Source organism: Perissodus microlepis, chromosome 23 (assembly GCF_051167445.1).
Source record: "Perissodus microlepis isolate ML-2025 ecotype Zambia chromosome 23, ASM5116744v1, whole genome shotgun sequence".
In the NCBI taxonomy this organism is placed as follows: domain Eukaryota; kingdom Metazoa; phylum Chordata; class Actinopteri; order Cichliformes; family Cichlidae; genus Perissodus; species Perissodus microlepis.
Window position 1 is genome coordinate 27,248,544 of NC_140482.1, and position 20,830 is coordinate 27,269,373.

At 38.9% G+C, this 20,830-nt stretch overlaps 1 protein-coding gene and 1 long non-coding RNA gene across 9 annotated transcripts in view; one reads left to right on the top strand and one right to left on the bottom strand.

Annotated features, from left to right (window-relative positions):
• Positions 1-12,275, bottom strand: part of LOC146361656 (uncharacterized) — a 34,474-nt gene extending 22,199 nt beyond the window's left edge. Inside the window, exon 1 of the long non-coding RNA XR_014799447.1 lies at positions 11,968-12,275. This is a non-coding gene — a long non-coding RNA (uncharacterized LOC146361656). The remainder of the gene's footprint in view (positions 1-11,967) is intronic.
• naaladl2 (N-acetylated alpha-linked acidic dipeptidase like 2) overlaps positions 10,165-20,830 on the top strand; it is a 460,659-nt gene continuing 449,993 nt past the window's right edge. For 2 of the 8 annotated variants that reach the window (XM_084921763.1, XM_084921767.1), the window contains exons 1-3: positions 10,166-10,259; positions 10,408-10,470; positions 15,002-15,047. Coding sequence is in view for 1 of the 8 variants with exons in the window: in XM_084921762.1 (XP_084777888.1) it covers positions 10,318-10,470 (153 nt within the window). In the remaining 7 variants the exon portion in view is untranslated. Of the gene's footprint in view, positions 10,471-15,001; positions 15,048-20,830 lie in introns of all 8 variants that reach the window. The other 6 variants (XM_084921764.1, XM_084921771.1, XM_084921772.1 and 3 more) reach the window with 6 other exon arrangements.

Consider the following 20,830-nt stretch of genomic DNA (forward strand, 5'->3'; position numbering starts at 1 on the left):
GGTTCCATTCATATTCTGTATTTTACATATATCTAAATGTCAGTGTAACATATCCCATAGAACAGACCACATATCCCCCTTTTGTGGTTCGCTAGTTAACAAAATAGTTACTCTTGGGATTATAAACTAGTGCCCCTGGCTGAGCTGAATTTAACATGACTGAAATGAACAACAAAAAATAATGAACTAAGTGTTAAAGAATTAAATATTCCCTTTTTACTGTTGCTTAACCACATTCAGGTATGTTAAAATTAGTCTGTGATACAATTCTAAAGGTCTGTGAGCTTGAGGGTCCTGCGCAGTATCTTTGCTGTTGCTAGTACATAGATCTCAGATGTTGTTCCTGGGATCTGCTGGAGCCACTCACTTAGCTTGGGAGTGCTCCGATTACCACTAAGACCACTGTTACCTTCAATCTCCTCACCCTCTCAAGTTCTTCTCGCAGCCCTTGGTACTTCTCCAGCTTCTCATGTTCCTCCTTCCTGATGTTGCTAATATTCACTGTAGCTATATTTATTACTGCAGCCGTCTACCGCTGCTTGTCCACCACTACTGTGCCTGGTCAGTTAGCCATCACCAGGTTGTCTGTTTTTACCTCCAAAAAAACCCGTAACCCTCCCCCCCCAAAAAAAAACAAAACAAAAAAAAAAACAGAAATCAAAGTTCCAAACATGAACCCAGTAATGAGTAGCTCCACCGTTATTGTTGATCCCTTCAGAAATTCTTTGCAGCATGTTTGATGCAAACGTTTCCATGGGGTGAGTGGGAACATTTTTCCAAGTGGTGGAGACGGCTGCACGACTGTTGTCCATTTTTGTAAACTTTCCTTGCCATCCATCCCCAAAGGTTCTCAATTTGATTTAGATCAGGGGAACATGCAGGATGATCCAAAAGAGTGATGTTATTCTACTGGAAGAAGTCCCTTGTTCTGAAGGCATTGTGTACTGTAGCGTTGTCCTGTTGAAAAATCCAGTTGTTACCACACAGATGAGGGCCCTCAGTCATGAGGGATGCTCTCTGCAACATCTGGACATAGCCAGCGGCCGTTTGATGCACCTGCACATCCTGAAGCTCAAATGATCCACTGAAGGAAAAAGCACCCCAGACCTTTATGGCACCCCCTCCACTGTGGCATGTAGAAAACATCTCAGGTAGGATCTGCTTGTCATGCCAGTAATGTTGGAAACCATCACGACCATCAATGTTACATTCTTTTTTCCTCCAAGAATAAAACTTTCTTCCACCTTTCAATGTCCCAACTGACCGTTTGGACTCTCTTGCAAAGTCCAAACGGTCAGTTCAAGGAGACGAGGCCTTTAAAGATGTTTTTTGTTTTTGAAGCCCTTCAGTCGCAGATGCCGTCTGATGGTTATGGGGCTGCAGTCAAAACCAGTAACGGCCTTAATTTGGGTCAAGGATCGTTCAGCATCTTGACAGATAGTGTATTGGATCCTCCAGCTCAGTGCTGGAGGATCTCTCTGCAGCTTCTCTCCTCCTGCTACCCCCCCAAAAACCCATCTCCATAGAGACTGTGTCAGCTTCCAAAAAGACAAAAAAACAAACTAAAAACCAGCAACAAACAACTTAAACATAAACAATTACAAAGAAAGAACAGTACAGTATCCACATCTGAACCAAAGAGTAAAACAGTGAAATGTGGATTATTAAATATTAGGTCTCTCTCCTCCAAGTCTCTGTTAGTACATGACTTAATAATTGATCAACAAATTGATTTACTCTGCCTTACAGAAACCTGGTTGCAGCAGGATGATTATGTTAGTTTAAATGAATCAACACCCCCGAGTCATTCTAACTACCAGAAACCTCGAAGCACAGGCCGAGGGGGCGGTGTGGCAGCAATTTTTCACACCAGCCTATTAATTAATGAAAGACCAAGACAGACTTTTAATTCATTTGAAAGCCTGATGCTTAACATTGTCCACCCCAGCTGTGAAACTCAGAAACCAGTCTTACTTGTTATCATCTATCGTCCACCTGGGCCTTACACAGAGTTTCTGTCTGATTTCTCAGACTTTATATCTAATTTAGTTCTGAGCTCAAATAAAATAATTATTGTGGGTGATTTTAACATCCATGTAGATGCTAAAAATGACAGCCTCAACATGGCATTTAGTCTGTTATTAGACTCAATTGGCTTCTCTCAAAATGTAAAAGAACCCACCCACCACTTTAATCACACTCTAGATCTTGTTTTAACATATGGCATAGAAACTGAACATTTAACAGTGCTTCCTGAAAACCCTCTCCTGTCTGATCATTTCCTGATAACATTTACATTTACAATAATTGATTACACAGCGGTGGAGAGTAGATTTTATCAAAGTAGATGTCTTTCTGAAAGCGCTGTAACTAAGTTTATGAATATAATCCACCCACTGTTATCATCTTCAATGCCCTGTACCAACACAGTGCAGAGCAGCTATCTGAACGCTACCCCAACAGAGGTCGATTATCTTGTTAATAATTTCACCTCCTCACTACGTACGACTCTGGATACTGTAGCTCCAGTGAAAACTAAGGTCTCTAATCAGAAGTACCTGACTCCATGGTATAATTCTCAAACACGTACCCTAAAGCAGATGACTCGTAATCTGGAGAGGAAATGGCGTGTCACAAATTTAGAGGAGCATCATTTAGCCTGGAGAAATAGTTTGCTGCTTTATAAGAAAGCCCTCCGCAAAGCCAGAACATCTTACTATTCATCACTGATTGAAGAAAATAAGAACAACCCCAGGTTTCTCTTCAGCACTGTAGCCAGGCTGACAAACAGTCAGAGCTCTGTTGAGCCAACCATCCCTTTAACGTTAACTAGTAATGACTTCATGAACTTCTTCACAAATAAAATTTTTATCATTAGAGAAAAAATTACCAGTAATCATCCCACAGATGTAATATTATCTACAGCTACTCTTAGTACCATTGATGTTAAGTTAGACTCTTTTTCTCCAATTGATCTTTCTGAGTTAACTTCAATAATTACTTCCTCCAAACCATCAACGTGTCTTTTAGACCCCATTCCTACAAAACTGCTCAAAGAAGTCCTGCCATTAATTAATTCTTCGATCTTAAATATGATCAACCTATCTCTAATGGTCGGCTATGTACCACAGGCCTTCAAGCTGGCTGTAGTTAAACCTTTACTCAAAAAGCCATCTCTAGACCCAGCAGTCTTAGCTAATTATAGGCCAATCTCCAACCTTCCTTTCATATCAAAAATCCTTGAAAGAGTAGTTGTCAAACAGCTAACAGATCATCTGCAGAGGAATGGTTTATTTGAAGAGTTTCAGTCAGGTTTCAGAGCTCATCACAGCACAGAAACAGCTTTAGTGAAGGTTACAAATGATCTTCTTATGGCCTCTGACAGTGGACTCATCTCTGTGCTTGTCCTGCTAGACCTCAGTGCAGCGTTCGATACTGTCGACCATAATATCCTATTAGAGCGATTAGAACATGCTGTAGGTATTACAGGTACTGCACTGCAGTGGTTTGTATCATATCTATCTAATAGACTCCAATTTGTGCATGTAAATGGAGAGTCCTCTTCACACACTGAGGTTAATTATGGAGTTCCACAGGGTTCAGTGCTAGGACCAATTCTGTTTACATTATACATGCTTCCCTTAGGCAGCATCATTAGAAGACATAGCATACATTTTCACTGCTATGCAGATGACACCCAGCTCTATCTGTCCATGAAGCCAGATAACACACACCAATTAGTTAAACTGCAGGAATGTCTTAAAGACATAAAGACCTGGATGGCCGCTAACTTTCTGCTTCTTAATTCAGATAAAACTGAGGTTATTGTACTCGGCCCTGAAAATCTTAGAAATATGGTATCTAACCAGATTCATACTCTGGATGGCATTACCTTGGCCTCCAGTAACGCTGTGAGGAACCTTGGAGTCATTTTTGACCAGGACATGTCCTTCAACGCACATATTAAACAAATGTGTAAGACTGCTTTCTTCCATTTGCGCAACATCTCTAAAATTAGAAATATCCTGTCTCAGAGTGACGCTGAAAAACTAGTTCATGCATTTATTACTTCCAGGCTGGACTACTGTAATTCATTATTATCAGGATGTCCAAAAAACTCACTGAAAAGCCTTCAGCTAATCCAAAATGCTGCAGCAAGAGTACTGACAGGGACTAGAAGGAGAGAGCATATTTCTCCTGTTTTGGCTTCCCTTCATTGGCTTCCTGTTAAGTCCAGAATTGAATTCAAAATCCTGCTCCTCACATACAAGGTCTTAAATAATCAGGCCCCATCTTATCTTAATGACCTTGTAGTACCATATCACCCTATTAGAGCACTTCGCTCTCGCTCTGCAGGCCTACTTGTTGTTCCTAGAGTATTTAAAAGTAGAATGGGAGGCAGAGCCTTCAGTTTTCAGGCCCCTCTTCTGTGGAACCAGCTTCCAGTTTGGATTCGGGAGACAGAAACTATCTCTACTTTTAAGATTAGGCTTAAAACTTTCCTTTTTGCTAAAGCATATAGTTAGGGCTGGACCAGGTGACCCTGAATCCTCCCTTAGTTATGCTGCAATAGATGTAGGCTGCCGGGGGATTCCCATGATGCATTGAGTTTTTCCTTTCCAGTCACCTTTCTCACTCACTATGTATTAATAGACCTCTCTGCATTGAATCATATCTGTTATTAACCTCTGTCTCTCTTCCACAGCATGTCTTTTATCCTGTCTTCCTTCTTTCACCCCAACCGGTCGCAGCAGATGGCCGCCCCTCCCTGAGCCTGGTTCTGCCGGAGGTTTCTTCCTGTTAAAAGGGAGTTTTTCCTTCCCACTGTCGCCAAAGTGCTTGCTCATAGGGGGTCATATGATTGTTGGGTTTTTCTCTGTATCTATGAAGCGCCTTGAGGCGACTTTTGTTGTGATTTGGCGCTATATAAATAAAATTGAATTGAATTGAATTGGTGAAATTTTTTGGGTTCTTCCACTTGACTTTTTTGTTCCATAACCCGCAGGATCATATAAGAAATTCCAAATGACTGTCTTACTGCATCCCACCTCAGCAGCGATGGCTCACTGCAAGAGACCCTGGTTATGCAGTTTAACAACCTGACCAGGTTCAAAAAGGGGACCTTTTTTTTTTTTTTTTTTTTTTTTTTTTGCCTTTCCCATCAGAATGTCATGACAATGTGACTACCTGACAGAAAATGACAATGAATTCAATTTTTTTAAAACAGATTTGGCCTAAACTTTTGATCAGCTATAGAACAGCCTATAAAACAGCCTGTTTCAGTTTAAGCATTGTTTTCAATAAATTGCATGCTCAAAAAAATGTTGTCCCACTCCCATTTCTTCTTTTTGCATGTTGAAGCTCTACTTGGGACCTTGTTAAGATCCAACCGTGCAAAACTGTTGATTGGGACATTTTAGGGGTGGGATAGGTCACCTCAATTTAATCGCACTTTGCGTTCCAAGCAAAAGGGAACTTTTGTCAATGCACCATTTCCTGGTATACTGATTACACCGATACACACATCAGAGCTACAAAGAATCAGAAGAAAGTGCTTCGCTAGGACTGATAAGAGGCAAGTTTAATTTCAAAAGACTACCCGACGTAAGCCTTGATAAAAGCGTGTTTTTTTGCAAATTGTGCAGAAGAAGTCTGCATACCACCGAAGGACTTCAACCTTACGGTATTATCTAAATGCAAAACATTGGACAAACTTACAAATTCTCTCGCAAAATGGATTGCTCTGGACTGTAGGCCACTATCAGAGGATAGTGGGTTAGAAAATGTGCTACAGTTAGCACATGTGATCCAACTTTCCAACTGAAAGACTATTTCAAGTAAAATTCAACAGCTTTATGACACTCAAAAGCAAGCAAAATTGGATATATTACAGACAGCCCTGCTAATATGGAGGAACGACACCAGGAGCAAACATGACTGGGGCAACAGAGCCCCTCATCAGGCTGTTTCCACACGGTGGAATTCAATGCTGGATATTGCTGCTAAAGAATCAAGAGGCTGTTTTTGCTGCTTTACACAAACAAAAGCACAAGGTACAAGGTCATTTTAACTCCATCAGAGCTGGTAAAACTGCAAATGTCGGTGACTGTCCTTGAGCCATGCAGGTAGATAAAACAATTTTTTTTAACTTGTTGTTACTGTTCCTTCAACAAGCTCTATAGTTGACAGTTAGTGTATATTAATAATTACTTTCTTGAACCGTCTACTGCAGGTTTGTGACTGAGCCTCTTGGAGGTGAGAAATATGTCTCATGTTCAGTGGTTTTACCTGCTTTCTTCCACCTGCGTCACACCATGGAGGTCTCCGATGATGACTCAAACTACAAGGACCTACTCCACCGTGTAGCTACACTCCACCATCTGTGGCTCAAGATAGCTACTGTGCTTGACCCACGCTTTAAGGATTTAAAGTGTCTTGCAAGGGGAGAGCGAAAAGAGGTTTGGACCAGCCTTGAGGCCCTGCTGCGGGAACAGTGTAAAGATGCCACCACAAAGGAGCCAGCAAAGACAAAGAGCTTCCGCCTCTCTTCAGACTCTGTATAAACTCAGGGCCCTGTTACACAGGGCTTCCTCATCTGAATCAGAGTAGAATCCACCATCAGCGAGACAGACTGCCCGCTGCAGTGGTGGTCCAGTTGAACAGGGACCCACCCACAGCTGTCTGTCCTGGCCCGCAAGTATTGAGATTAGTCCTGCCACTTCTGCACTTTATGTTGAAATTTTTATTATTATTATTATTTAAAGACAATATCACTTTTAAAATGTACTTAAAATAGCACTTTATTTTTAGGTCTGCCCAATTTGGCCAGGGATATTATTTTTGTTTCTCTGTTTTGAATTGAAATGCAGTTTAAATGCTTCCCCCCCCAGAAATTAAAAGTGCCTGAGTTTGCAATATTCATGTCCATGTCTATTATTTCATTCTGTCGCCCACTAAAACCCTTTTAAATTAAAAAAAAAAAAAAAATTGCACTTTGGGGCAAATTTTCTTGTGCGATTAAATGCGCTTAATCGAGATTAATTAATTACAAAGCCTCTAATTAATTAGATTTTTTTTTTCGAGTAGGACACAAGTGTAAAGTAACTTTAAACATTTTTTATATATGTTCGATTCTTCAAAATACCCACCCTTTGCTGTGATTACTGCTTTGCACACTCTTAGGTCAGGTGACTGTGGAGGCCATGCCATCTCTTGCAGCACTCCATCACGCTCCTTGGTCAAATAGCCCTTACACAGCTTGAATGTGTGTTTGGGGTCATTGTCCTATTGAAAAATGAATGATGGTCCAACTAAACGCTAGCAGGATGGGATGCCATGTCGCTGCAAAATGCTGTGGTAGTCATGCTGGTTCAGTGTGCTTTCAGTTATAAATAAATCCCCAATAGTGTCACCAGCCAAGCACCATCACACCTCCTCATCCATGCTTCATGGTGGGAACCATGCATTAGAGACCATCCTTTCACCTTTTCTGCGTTGCACAAAGACGTAGCAGGTGGAACCAATTTTGGTTTCAAGTTTGATGATATCAAATATATCAAACATGTTTTGCATTTTGTATTTGAGAAAATGTTTGTTCAATCAATTTCTGGCATTTACATATAGTCAACCCATATGGAAAAGATATATATAAATCTTATAAAGTTTGTATCTGTCTTGTGTGAAACTTGTATGAAAAGCATATAAGAGTGAAAACAGATATAAGATCCCTTGAAAAATTATATAATGAAACTTGTATGTTTTGGATACTTACTAAAACAATGTATGAAAGTAATGAGAAAGTGGCCACTTTCATGAGTAAATCATGTAAGCCTTATATGATTTACTCATGAAAGTGGCCACTTTCATGAGTAATCACATATAAGTTTTTACTATTTCTTTTCCATATGGGAACTGATGAACTGCTCATTAACGCAAATATCTAATCAACAAATCACATGGCTGTAACTCATTGCATTTAGGTAAATAAACATGGGAAAGATAACCTGCTGAAGTTCAAACCAAGTATCATAATATAAAAGAATGGGAATTTAAGTGAATTTGTTGGATGACTTGTTCTTGGTGCCACATGGGCTTGCCTGAGTATTTCATAAACTTCACTGTACTGAAATGGCCTCACCAGAAAGCAGGTCAATTCAATGGAGCACCTTAGGGATCTGGTGGAATGGGAGTTTTGTTTTTTGTTTTTTTAATTTGTAGCTAACAAATCTACAAAAACTGAGTGATGTCATCATGTCACTTATGTTTCCTTTATCTTGTTGTCATGAAGAATTAAAGTAACTCTGAGGTCAAAATGGTTCTAACAGGGGAGCTAGTAAATCTTACCTAATAGTGTTTAATTTATTTTTAATTCATGAGATCATTGATTTTCTCAAAAAGATTAATAAGAGAAGAAAAAAGTAAATAAATGAGGAAAAAAGGAGAAAAGAAGAAGGATAATAAATGTTGCCAATTCTTGTTCGTGTTTCAGTGAAACACACTCTTAAACAAAGGTGTCTGTTCACTGAAACTGTAAGCCTTTTATTTTGAAACAGTAACAGCAACACTGTAACAGAACATTCCAAGGGACCATTTCAGGAAACTGTGTTCACCATAGCAAAAATTATAACATCAGAAAAATATTAGGTATTTTATGCGATATTGTATTCTGTTTGTTGTTCTGCTTACAGTTTTATTTCAAAGCATTATCACTATAGATGAAATAAGTACCTGGGTTTGAGGAGTGATGTGCTTGTATCCCAACACTAAAAGAAGTACAATAAACGCACACTTACCAAATTAAATTGTTAAATGAACCTTTTCTTGTTCAATTAAAGTTTTTTGTCTTTTAAATTTATATATAATATGTCCAAGTTTGGATAATGCTGCTGAGGTTTGGTCTCACGCTGATAATGAATCTAATTACTGTCGTAGAATTATTAAGGAATTAGCTAAAAGGAAGCAAGGAATTAGTTAAAAAGTAAGACTGATGAATTGCCTGCCAACCGAAAACCTACAGCCTTTATACACAACAGCAACAGTTACTTATAACATATGCAAGTATCTTTGACACCATGAAGAACCTGGTCTGAAGCAGACAATTTTACCTACATTGTTATGACGCAGTGCAGCATTGTGCTTTGGAGAGCTAAATTTAGCTGATAGCTGCTGGGATGGATTACTGAGAGGCTTGAAGGCGACGTGATATCTGGGAGGGAAATTACTTGAGCTTAATGAAGTACATAAGTCATTCCTCACATGCTGCCCACTATATAGCACACTCTCTCAATCTGTGAGGACAGTTTAGAGGGCACTACACATACTTGTAGAGGGTAATAGTTCATTTTCCTTGCAAGCTCCTCCATTGAGACCTCGTTTCAGCTTGACCCAGTTTGTGGAAGGAAAATTATGACTCAATCATTGCATTTAATAGCAATCCAATCATATATAGTATTAAAATATTTAATTCTGAGGTGGTGAGAGAAATACTCAGACATTAAACATAATAATACAAAATATGTATAATATGAATAATGCTACATTTAAGTAAACTTAATTAAAAGTAGGAATAGTATTACACAACTCTTCTAGATTATTATTTTTTTTTTTAGATGTACCAGTGTTTAAGCAGGTTTTTACTGTTTAGACAGTAACTAGGTTAACCTATTTTATATGAGGGTTGATCAGTCTTGTTTATATAGCACCAAAAAACCAAGAATATCTTCATTATTCTGATATCTACTCATATATTTATTTTTAGGGATTTTTTTTTTTTAATCACTGCAACAGTCATAGCAACGTATTTTATATTGTAAGGTAATGTTCTAACAATATTGGAGAGAATCTCAATGATCCCCCGTAAGTACAGTTCTTGGCTAGTACGTAGTTATGTTCCAAGTGTTTTTCCGTGTTTTACAACCACCGGCTGTGTTTTGGTGAAGTAAGGCGATCCAAGCTGTGAATCGTTCCCCAACTTCCCGTAGCGTTGAATGTTTCGAAATCCTTTTCAAAAAAGCGTTTGTATCATCAAAGGCATCTCTGAGAAGCTAAACCCACAAAGGTTTTATCAGAGCACCAAAGAGGGTTAGTGTAGTTTTTCATAGGGTTAACCGTTTCCAAATGGTTGGGGTGGTAGATTGGAAGTGAAGGGCGTGCTCCTGGGCGAGAGAGGGGAGAGTGGATGAGAGAGCGGCCCTAATGCGGCATCTCATTACAACCTCTGTCAGGATCCCTCTATTCTACCATCAGCTCCCTTTAACTTGGTAAGAGCCCAACTGTCGTTTCGAGTGAGTGTGCCGCCAAAGAGGCATTTACAAATAAATGAAAAATGTCACATTTGATTTCACTCCTCTCGGACTGCGGCGCCTCAGCTTTGTCACAAACTGTCTTTGTTGTTCTGGTCTCTTGCAGGTCCAGCTCCCGGTCGCCGAAGATAGATTCTGGCAGGCTCAGGCCCTCTACTTCTCTCCCAGGGTAAGCTCGCAGACAATGACCTTCCCGTAATGTTGCTGAAACACTGATTCTTCCTTTTTTCCAGCTCTGCTTCTCTCATCCTTGTCCTTGAATGGCATGCGAGCGAGCAGGAAGTTGGAGCTGGTTTGCTATGACCGGGAAAATAAAGAGCTGGTAAAATGGCGTGGCATGTCGTTTAGGGAGAGTCAGCATGGTATCGTCTTTAACCCTTGGCTTTGTGGTTCGCCTGGGATGCCCTCGCTATTGCTGCTGCCGCCACCACAAAGGCGAGGAATTAAAGACACACTACACCTTTTTTTGATCGCGTACGTTTGCTGAGAATATTTATTTCTTTAAATTTTGCCGAAAATTGTCGTTTGCTTTTTAGGGTTTCGGAATTGGGATATTTCTGCATTTTATTTATGGGGCTTTACGGTGGCTTTTTTGTATTTATTGAAAGATTTTATTCCCACGCCGAACCGTATGTATTATTATTATCATTATTATTATTATATGTCCGCACTGGCAATAACAAAGTCTATGATCATCATTATTATCAAAAACTCTACAAAATTACGGCGTTTCTATGAAGTTCCGAAACACGAAATGCAAAAATGTTTCGCTGAATACTACGAAGAATGACAAATATTCTATCAAAATAAGCACAACGTCCTGTTTGCATCAGTGAATTTAATTTATTAAGATTTCAAAATGACTGAATTCAAGTCCCGAACGTTTACATTCTATAGTCCATTTAAACTCCTATTTTTTTCTATTACATTCATTCATTTACTGTGCAGTCCAAGTGAAATATGAAGCCATTTTAGTTTCCCCATAGTGTTCTCCTTATTTATCGTTTTTTATTCTTTTCCTTTAATCGCTTCAAGGCATGATTAATCTCATGGACTGAATTCTTATGCAGGTTCAAGGCTTTCATGTAAGCTTCATGACACAGTAATCTGATTTTAGACACAAGCAACTGAGGTACACTGGTGTGTACTTTTCTATTTATAGAAATCTAAACGTATCCCACAATCCCTACTACAGATTTCAGTCAACAACACATCCTCAGCATGCTAAATGCATCCACACAATATTGATATCAAACGCTGGCACTTCTTTAAAGCTCATTCGTCAGATGTAAAACAGCATATACGTATTGTTTGATGTTTCAGTGACGTATTACAAGGATCCATCAGCTCGCAGCGCTGAAGCAGCCAAATGCACGTTTTGATGTGTAATATCATCATAACAAATGCCTTTTTCATTCATGATCACTTCCTTTTAGCCTGCGTTTGCAGTTGCCTCAAAGGAAACAAGCTGGACGTTACAGCCGCTTCAGATTTCACGTCATGTCGTGACACAGTCATATCCTGAATAATTGTCTGAAGAATGTATATATCTATGCTTTTACAAGTTGTCCTAAGGCTACATTTTTACCGTCTTCTGTTAGTGCTCACAGATCTTTGAACAATTATTGGACAAGAAGTGCACTGTAGAGAAAACACTTTTACTCACCTGCTGCTGTCCTTAAGCGTCGCAGTACTGCAATCGGTGTATGCTCCTCAGTGAAGTGCCATTTGTAGCTTGTTGGGTTTTTTATGGGGTACAAATGCCCCATGCAGGCTTTCTGGAATGGGCTGTTAAGCCTCTTTAGTAACACTTTAAAGAGTGTATGTAGTGGGTGGGATGTCGTAAGGAAGGGGGTATGGACAGCCTGTTAGAAGATCCTGAAGGCAGGACGCCTCTGCATTTAAAAGCTGTTAATGATGCATGTCGCTCACTGAGGAATCAGTGGACCGCAGCCACCATGTTTCTCAGACTAAACGTACGTGTGTGTGTGTGTGTGTGTCTGAGTAGGACACCTGTTGTGCTGTCTGTAGCAGACCTTCCCTTTGGGAATCATGATGAATAACAACAAGAAAAGTCTACTGCTAAATAGAAGCAAACCAGTGTAGTTACTCCATTACTGAAGTAGCTAAGTTCAAGAGTTGTTGATGGGGAAGTTTGTTATGGCTTCAGATCTTGATCTTATGGAAGATGCTTATTTGCAATTTAGTAGCAAGTGGCTCTGCTGTTTTGCATTTCTGTTATCTGTTTGCGTGCAAGAAGTGTAAATGGAGCTGCCTTTAGCTTTAACTCATGATTCTAACCAATCAGAATTGTCCAAATTGTAGAAATAATGTGAAACCTGAACACATGTAGGGACTGAAGGCTTACTAGAACTGGCTATTCATAATATCCTGTACTTAACTGTTGCTGTTGTTGACAAAGATAAAAAATGACCTTGGGAGCCTGGATAGAGAAAGGATTATCTTTCAATAGACTTCAGGGGGAATGTGATTAGAAAATATGCACTTCAACAGTGAATTCATGTTTGCAATCATACTTTAATTTTTTTTTTTTTTTAATTGCATATGCAAGGTTTTTTTTACCTGACAGATGAAAGAAGTGAATCATTTAACAGGTTAACAGTTAAACAGGTTTAAAGAATAGGATTTGGAAAATTAATACTTTTGGTGGCTTCAAAAGAAAAGAGTAATTTACAGCTTATATTACAAACACAAACCCCCTGGATGTTCACAGAAGACAACACTGACCAATGATAACAGGATTTCTTCTGTTGCACAAAAAACATACACAGAACATTCAGCCAGAGGAGTGTGGCCATGGCTTAGGAGGTAGTGGGTCTGTTAATAGGAGGACTGGTGGATCTCCCAATCATGAACAACCCTCACTAAATTGAGATAATCTGTAGGGTTAAAATCTTACCATGTACAATCAGGTTGTGGATGTGACCACTTCTATAAAAACAGCTGTTACCTCTTGCTAGCTGTTAAGCTTGGTGGTAATGAAATGGTATGGCGTAACCCTAAGAGAAGTGTACAAAAATGGTGTGAGAAACGAATAAAGTCATACAGAAAATGATTACTAAGTTATTGCTGCTTAACGTGGTTCTAAAAGTTGTCTAACCTTGAGGAGTACTTAGTTTTTCAAAGGACTGCAAAGACCTTTTTTACATGACTGTTATGTGTATACACTTTCCCTGATATAAATGTTTAGACAATTCAGACTGTCCTGGAAATGAGAATCACATGCAAATCCCATTAAAACAAGAGTTGAATTTGCAGGGTGCAAAATATTTGCACAGTATGCTGCTGCCAGCATTGTCATCTTTAGTGTTGATAAAGAAAGATTTGGTAAAAGACACAGTTAATGAGTGTCAGTACAGTACAACATGGTCTGTGTCCTCTGTGTTGACAAAGACCTTGGTCAGTTGCACTCAGCTGCAGGTGTGTGTGTCTAGCTGTCTGTCCATGCGTGTGTGTTTGTGTTTGGCATATGAATGATGAGTTCTATTCACTCAAGGTGACTTTTGAGGAGTCATCCATTTCTCCAATCACTGCCTCCTATTACTTGCTCCAGTGCACCACTTAGGCTACACACAAGCAATCATGGGCTGTTATCTGACTTTAAAGTATACTTCATCCTATACTGCAGACAGACTACATATAAGGTTATACATTTACAGGGTGTTTAGACCAGAACTGGTGCTTATTTTATATAATCTCTTAATTTATTAACTTCAGAAATTTTAGATAAAGGGTTTCTAAACTGATTGAACAACAGAACTACAACAGCATGGCAGTTACTACAAATGAGCTTAAGGGATTTTTTCATTTTTATTCAGCATGTGGATTGATTTAATTATAGACTTGTTTGACAAAGTGTTACATGATCTTTTGTGTCTGCTCCCAGAGGGTTTACGATGACTGGCCCACTGCTGTACACTGATGTACACTGTTCCACTCTGTGCTTCTTATCATTGCTGTTGCTAGCCTCACTGCTAATGTGTTTCACCACCAACTGTATCAGCATAACTGAGTCCCTGTGAGATTTATAGTTGCCTGTGCTGTAGAAGAAGAGGAGTGTATGGATATTTAGCTCTCTATAAAAAGGTGTAAAGATTAAATGGCACAACTTTTAAAAAGTTATTACAGCAGTGGCTGGTGGTAAAGTTAAAGAGTGGAGGAAGATGTGTGTGTGTTTAGGTAGGGGTGGGGCAATCCTCTTTGCCTGTGTCAATTTCTACAGTCATTGGTGTCAATGCATGATACTGCATTACACAGTAGCTGTGAACACAGTGGCTTTTGCTGATGAATCGACTTGGCACTTCAAATTTTCCATCTCCAAGGGGTATTTTGTCATTTTTCATTGAGGTGTTGTTTAGTGGATTTTGTATCTGAAGTCTTCATATAAAGTACATATAGAAGGGTTTTAGCTATCTACTGAGCTAGGAAGAAGCTCTTTCATCAAAGGTAATGGGAGTAGTCTTCACCAGTTCTTTTTCAATCCAACACCGTTTCAAAACAATGAAAACAAGTTGACTCAGGCAAGTACGCTGTTAATGGTAGCAGCTTTCAAAGCACATTAGCTGGGAACATCACTAAATGCATTAAACGAATGCCTACTTAAACTCCAAGTGCATGTGCTCATAATCATTAAGTATCTTGCTACTATACACCAACTCTTTTTCTATTTGCTTACCCAGGAACTCCTACACATTCAGGAGCTGATCAATCAAACTTGGCACCCAGGTACAGCTAAAGGTTTTTATTTATATTTCTTGCAAACATGCAACCACCTCCCAATGACCTAAAATGACCTATTTGTAGCATTTATGCACCTGCAATACCTTATAAATGTAATTTTCATTTTATAAAAATAATATTTAATTTATCAAATCTACCATATTTCTCATTTAATATCTACCACCCAATGTTTTTTCTTAGTGTGATTTATCAGTTTGCCAACAGTACAAACAAAACTGTAGCATAGGCATGTCCTCGTTCAGATTAATGACTGACTCCTGGCATTATTTACTTGAGGTTTTTTTAGTGGTGCCAGCGTTAATCTCGTTAAAATGACGTTAACGCCATAACCTCATTACGCCTTAACAAGCTAACCCCGCTACAGCTTTGACGCCGTGCAGCCCCACGCACAGGGCGATCCGCGTTAAATCGCTAACGGAGATTTGCCACCTTAATGCGGTTATGGTGTTAACGTCAGATTAACACTGACAGCAATGGGAAATTGTTTCATATTACGAGTAGGGCATTTACGGGTATGTTTCACTGACTTTACTTACAGACTGTAATTTTACACAAGGAATATGTGCAGATGATGATGATGATGATGGTGGTGTGATGAAATTGGAGGAGGTAGAATATGTGATAGCCACCACAGTGACTCTACTTCTTCACTGCAGTATTTTTACACACAAAAATAAAAAGTAATGTTATACTCGATCCTACTGAAAATCTTGAAATCTATTTTATGTTTAACTTGTATTGATAAACTGAAAGTGAGGAAAACAAACTTTTCTGTTATCATCCTGCATTCCTCTTCTATGAACTCCACAGCTGACCATGAGTGTTAGCAGCATACAAGCCGACCCTCTTGTCTATGCTGGAAGAGGAATGCATGAGGAATGTGACAGGGTGATGACAAAATACTGAGTGTCTGGTAGGGCATAACCCAAAACACCTCACCTAAGGTGCTTCTAGGACTATCCAGTCTTGTCTTATCTCAAAATACTGGAATAATTAGGTCTGACCTCAAACTAATGGTTTAAGACAAAATTATGATGATTTAGAGTCGTTCTGACTTTCTTACTACAGAGTAAAATCTGCCTTGCAAATACTGTGCATGGTTTATTGTACATTTGTGGAAGTAAATCATTCTTAAAATGTTAATATTATCCTGGCTTGTAATAATAAACAGACTGTGATTAAAGGTAATAGATAAATGTATTTACATACTGTGAGTTTCTAAAAGTGTTTGTCAGATACCCAAATCACTTCATCTGGCTCTATGCAAGCAGTCCCATTTCTACTCTGAGCCCCTTACAAATGGCCAATCTCGCCACCTTATCTTTAAGACTGAGTGTAAACAGCCTGTGAAGGAAGCTCATTTCCACCTGTTGTATTTGTAATCATATTATTTCAGAAAGACCATACCATCCATAAAAAGTAAAGACGTTACCAAACCCCAAACCTGCCACTTTGCTATGCCCAGAAACAACAGAACCAGTGACACAGACCATACAGAGCATTGTAGCTCAACCTCCACAAGAACGAGTGAAACTAATGTAAACCACGCTCTCTGCCCCTGACAGCTGTATGACTCGCAATCCACTGATCCCCTATGGCCTCTCCTTGGGTGGTGGGCCTGCAGGCCCATGGCAGTTTGGAGCACACACCCTAAATCACATGTAGCATGACAGAATACAATATTCTATAGTTGCCTGGTGCCTTCGTTTACATTCTTTAGTTTTACCAAGAGCCTGATTCACTTAATTGAGGTGGAAAAACAGTGACAGAGTGTGTAATGGTGTCGGATGTAATACAAATTTTAAAAATTATTTGGAACTGCTTAGAATTGCTGCTATTATTAGGATATATGATTTTAGTATTCTAAGAATTGAAAATTGTTTTTGCATTTATGGACTGTTATCATTTCCACATTCTGTTGTTTGACTTTTTTTTTTTTTTTAATTGTTTTGACTTCTGTCTTGTTATAATTAACATACAGAAGTTCACAAAACATTCTGAAGAATAGTGCAGTATATCACTGGACCAAGAAATTTGGGGATTTTGATTTTAAATCCAATATAAAAATTAAAATGATAGATTAGTGGCTATTTCCTGTTACTTCATTACTCACCTGAGAAAATAATTTATTGCACATGTTTTGTGTTACTCTTTAAATTGACCTGAAAAATACAGTAAAACAATTATGAGTTAACAATAAAAACCTGAGGCTACAGTCCCATGTACAAATCCATATCTCAATCCTAGGACACACATACAATCTTTTAGTTTTTTATGTATAAAGATGAAAAGATAAACCTAAACCCACCAAATCAGTGGCTTGTAGCACAATCACATAGAAAGAAAAAGGGATGTTTTAGGTTAGGGTTATCTGTTGTCTACAGATAATGGATCAATCTTTATAATGCAATTAATGATACAATTGAAATTGTAACCTAATCACAGAATTTAGTACAGTAATTGATTACTTTACTTTTTTCAGTTACACAGTAATATGATTACAATAATTCATTGCTTTAGAATTTGTTACAACCAGTGCTGGTTTTGGCAGTTTCACAACTGCATTTCATACTTAATACAATTCCAATTCATACAATCTCAGAATTTGTAAAAATGTGAATAGTTTAGATGGAGTAACCAATCAGAATTGGTACATACTTGAATTTGGGGGATTTTCCCAAAACTTTGAGGTCAAAATAAAATTTTCTGTTATCTGGCTCGAGTTAAGAACTTTAGGTCTTAGAACTCATCCTGTAGAGTATCATTAAAACTAGAAGCAGTCATAAAACCTAGAATGATTCGACTTTTCCTGCTATCCGCTACGAGGTACCTCCCTTCTCCCTGCTAAAAATTTCCATTCTTACTCGCGTGTGTGTGTGTGTTTGCAGTGTCACCACTAACCTCGACATAGCGCAAAGAGGAAACATCAAATTGTGTTTGCAGCTGTATCTATGATCATTCACAGGGTTTTGTACTGTAAATCTGTGCCAAAGGGTCAGTCTGTCAACTGGGTGCTGTATAACATCTCCAAGCATCTGATATAAATATTTGCTTCAAAATAACTACAACTATAAACTGTAGTATTATGGCATTGTGATCTGTTTGCTGGCCACAACAACACAATCATCACTCACCACCTACCTCAGCTTGACAGATTTTGCTCTTTGAGACTTTGTCCTCTTCTGATGTTCAAATGGTTAAATTTTAAGAAGTGCACAAAAATAGGCATGCTGGAAGTCAGACACAAGGAGACGACCTTGACAGGGATATAAGCCAAATTTAACCCTGGAGAACCCATGGGGTCAAATTTGACCCCATGGTTTCCCTAGAAAACCAATGGGGTCGGCTCTGACCCCATGGGTTCTCCAGGGTTAAATCATGTTTGTTTTTCACTCTTAAGATGGTACACATACAGATATAGTGTGTGTGTGTGTGTGTGTGTGTGTGTGTTTGTGGAACATGGGAAATTTTCATCATGTCTAGTGTGACTAAATTGCATAAATATGCTAGATGCACAGATCAATTTTGCAGACGAACAATAGTAATGGCTTGATAAGATGGCTATGTGAGCCTGTTGAAAATTTAGTTTCCAGCTGCTGGAGACAGTAGGGGTTGGGAATGCTGATTTCATCCAGTGTTAGATGAGCCAGTTATTTAGTTCACAGGTCCTGAAAGTCAGGTGAAGGTCACACATAACTGACAAATAGCCTTGAGAGGAGCCAGTGAGCTGGCACATGGTTAGTGATGTAATCAACATAAAACCAGTGCTATAGCTAAAAGTGCACATCCAACAAAGGGCAATACCACAACAATGTGTGTTCTGTCTGAGCTTCGTGAATCCACTAACACGATACTCTGTGCCATCATCAACCACAGAAATGTGGTCAATACAGTCAGCTGAATGACCTTTCAAATATAAATAGAATCTGACTGATTCATTGCAATTGTAAGGGTTGCTTTGTCAATATATTTTCAGCAAGAATTATAATGTATTCATCCAATCATCATCAAGAATGATGATTGGAAATATTGCCTATTTTATGCGGGTAATTAAAAAACATCTACAAAATGCAAAGGATGCAAATTTTGTGGTGTCCTTTAAACATTTGACTTATGTCATATTTGTAATGCTTTGAGGATATCTAACACACAAACTTATTGCAGTTGCAGCAAAACCCCCACCTCCACTTAGACAGCCTGGACCTTTGGAATCAGATTTGAAAGGCCCCTCATTAATAGACCTAATAGTTTTGCACAAGGCCACTTTTTTCAGCTGGATGTGAAATGATATTAAATGGACTATGAAACAAGTTAATTTGTAGTGACAAACATCAGTGCAGAAATTTATGGTAACTATAGTACTAGTCAGGTTAACTAACCTGTTTAGCAGAACAGCACTGGGGAAAACAGGAAGTGGGCAGAGACTGGAGCTATATCCAGTTTTGTAAATATGCTTTCTCATACTTGAAACATTTTTATTTAAAATGCTGCTATTATCAGATGCTCTTTGACCCTATTTTTGATAAGCGACTCCTGCTTTGTAGGGCACATACAGCCATTGCTGGAATATCAACTTCTCCTGCAGGCTTTGTAGCACTGAATTAGGCTTTCCATCATCTGGAGAGACGTGCATGTGTAGCCACCAGCAGGAGCACCCTTTCACTGAAAGACTTGTCACTGAACAAAGTTGGTAGTCAAGGGTTACATTTCACATTATATGTGGATAGAAAACCAAGAGCAGGGTCAGAAGTTGTTGCAGTATTTAATTTGAAGAACAAAATTGCAACCTAACATGCAAGTATTACTTATTGTAATGTTTATGAGAATTTTCTTTTCCTCACTATCAGCTTTCACTGTGTTTAAGGAAGCCATACTTCAGTGAGCTTTATGTATAGATTCTGTATTGGACATAAAAGCAATTTCTGTCTCCGAAATGGTTAGGAATAGTCAAGAAAGCATTCTTTGTCCCCATGTATGAAGCGCCCATGTAGAAATGCACTAATCTCCTTCCCGAAAGGTTAGCCCTGCATTTTAATTGTCTCTGACATTTCCCACTTAAACTGCACACAGGGACAGGACATGCAGGTTTCACAGGCAGTGTGGAGGCTTGTAAACGTCTTTTGATAAAGTCCTTACATTTTAGTGTCTTTCTCATGGCTCTGTCAGTTTACTGAAAGAATTAGTCAATGAATTTTATCTTTGTGTATTGAATTAGGCTTTTTTTAAAGTTTCTGGTGTTATTGCATAGATGTCTTTAAACAGCTTTTTCCTGTCTTCTGGTTTGATCTGTGTACCTTCTGCATGTCACACCCATCCAAGTGCTTGTTGGGCTCTTCAAGCACCCTTTCCTTCCTGTGCTCTCATTCTCTTTTTTTTTTCTATCAGTTTCCCCTTTCTACCTATTCTCTTATCGACCTTATCACATCCTGCAATGATACATAACTCAGCAGCACACCTGTGATCCGTGACAGCTGAGCCCCTGGCCTGGTGCAGTGCTGTCACTCAGCTAGCTAACTGCCATTAAACAGCATGACCCTGCCGCCCCATTAGGCTTGAGTCAGATGGGAGTGTCAAAATATTCCCCCATGCACCTTGCTGTTTGGCACTACTGTGTAGATGTGGTCTGGGTGGAATTAGCTGTGAGCTCAAGAGCCTTTTTAGTTTACAGTTACACTTGCAGTTACACTTATATATAATTTATATAATGTGTGTTTGTGTGGATGTATGTTTCTATGTATATTGTTTTTCACTGCCTCCCTATTATTCAC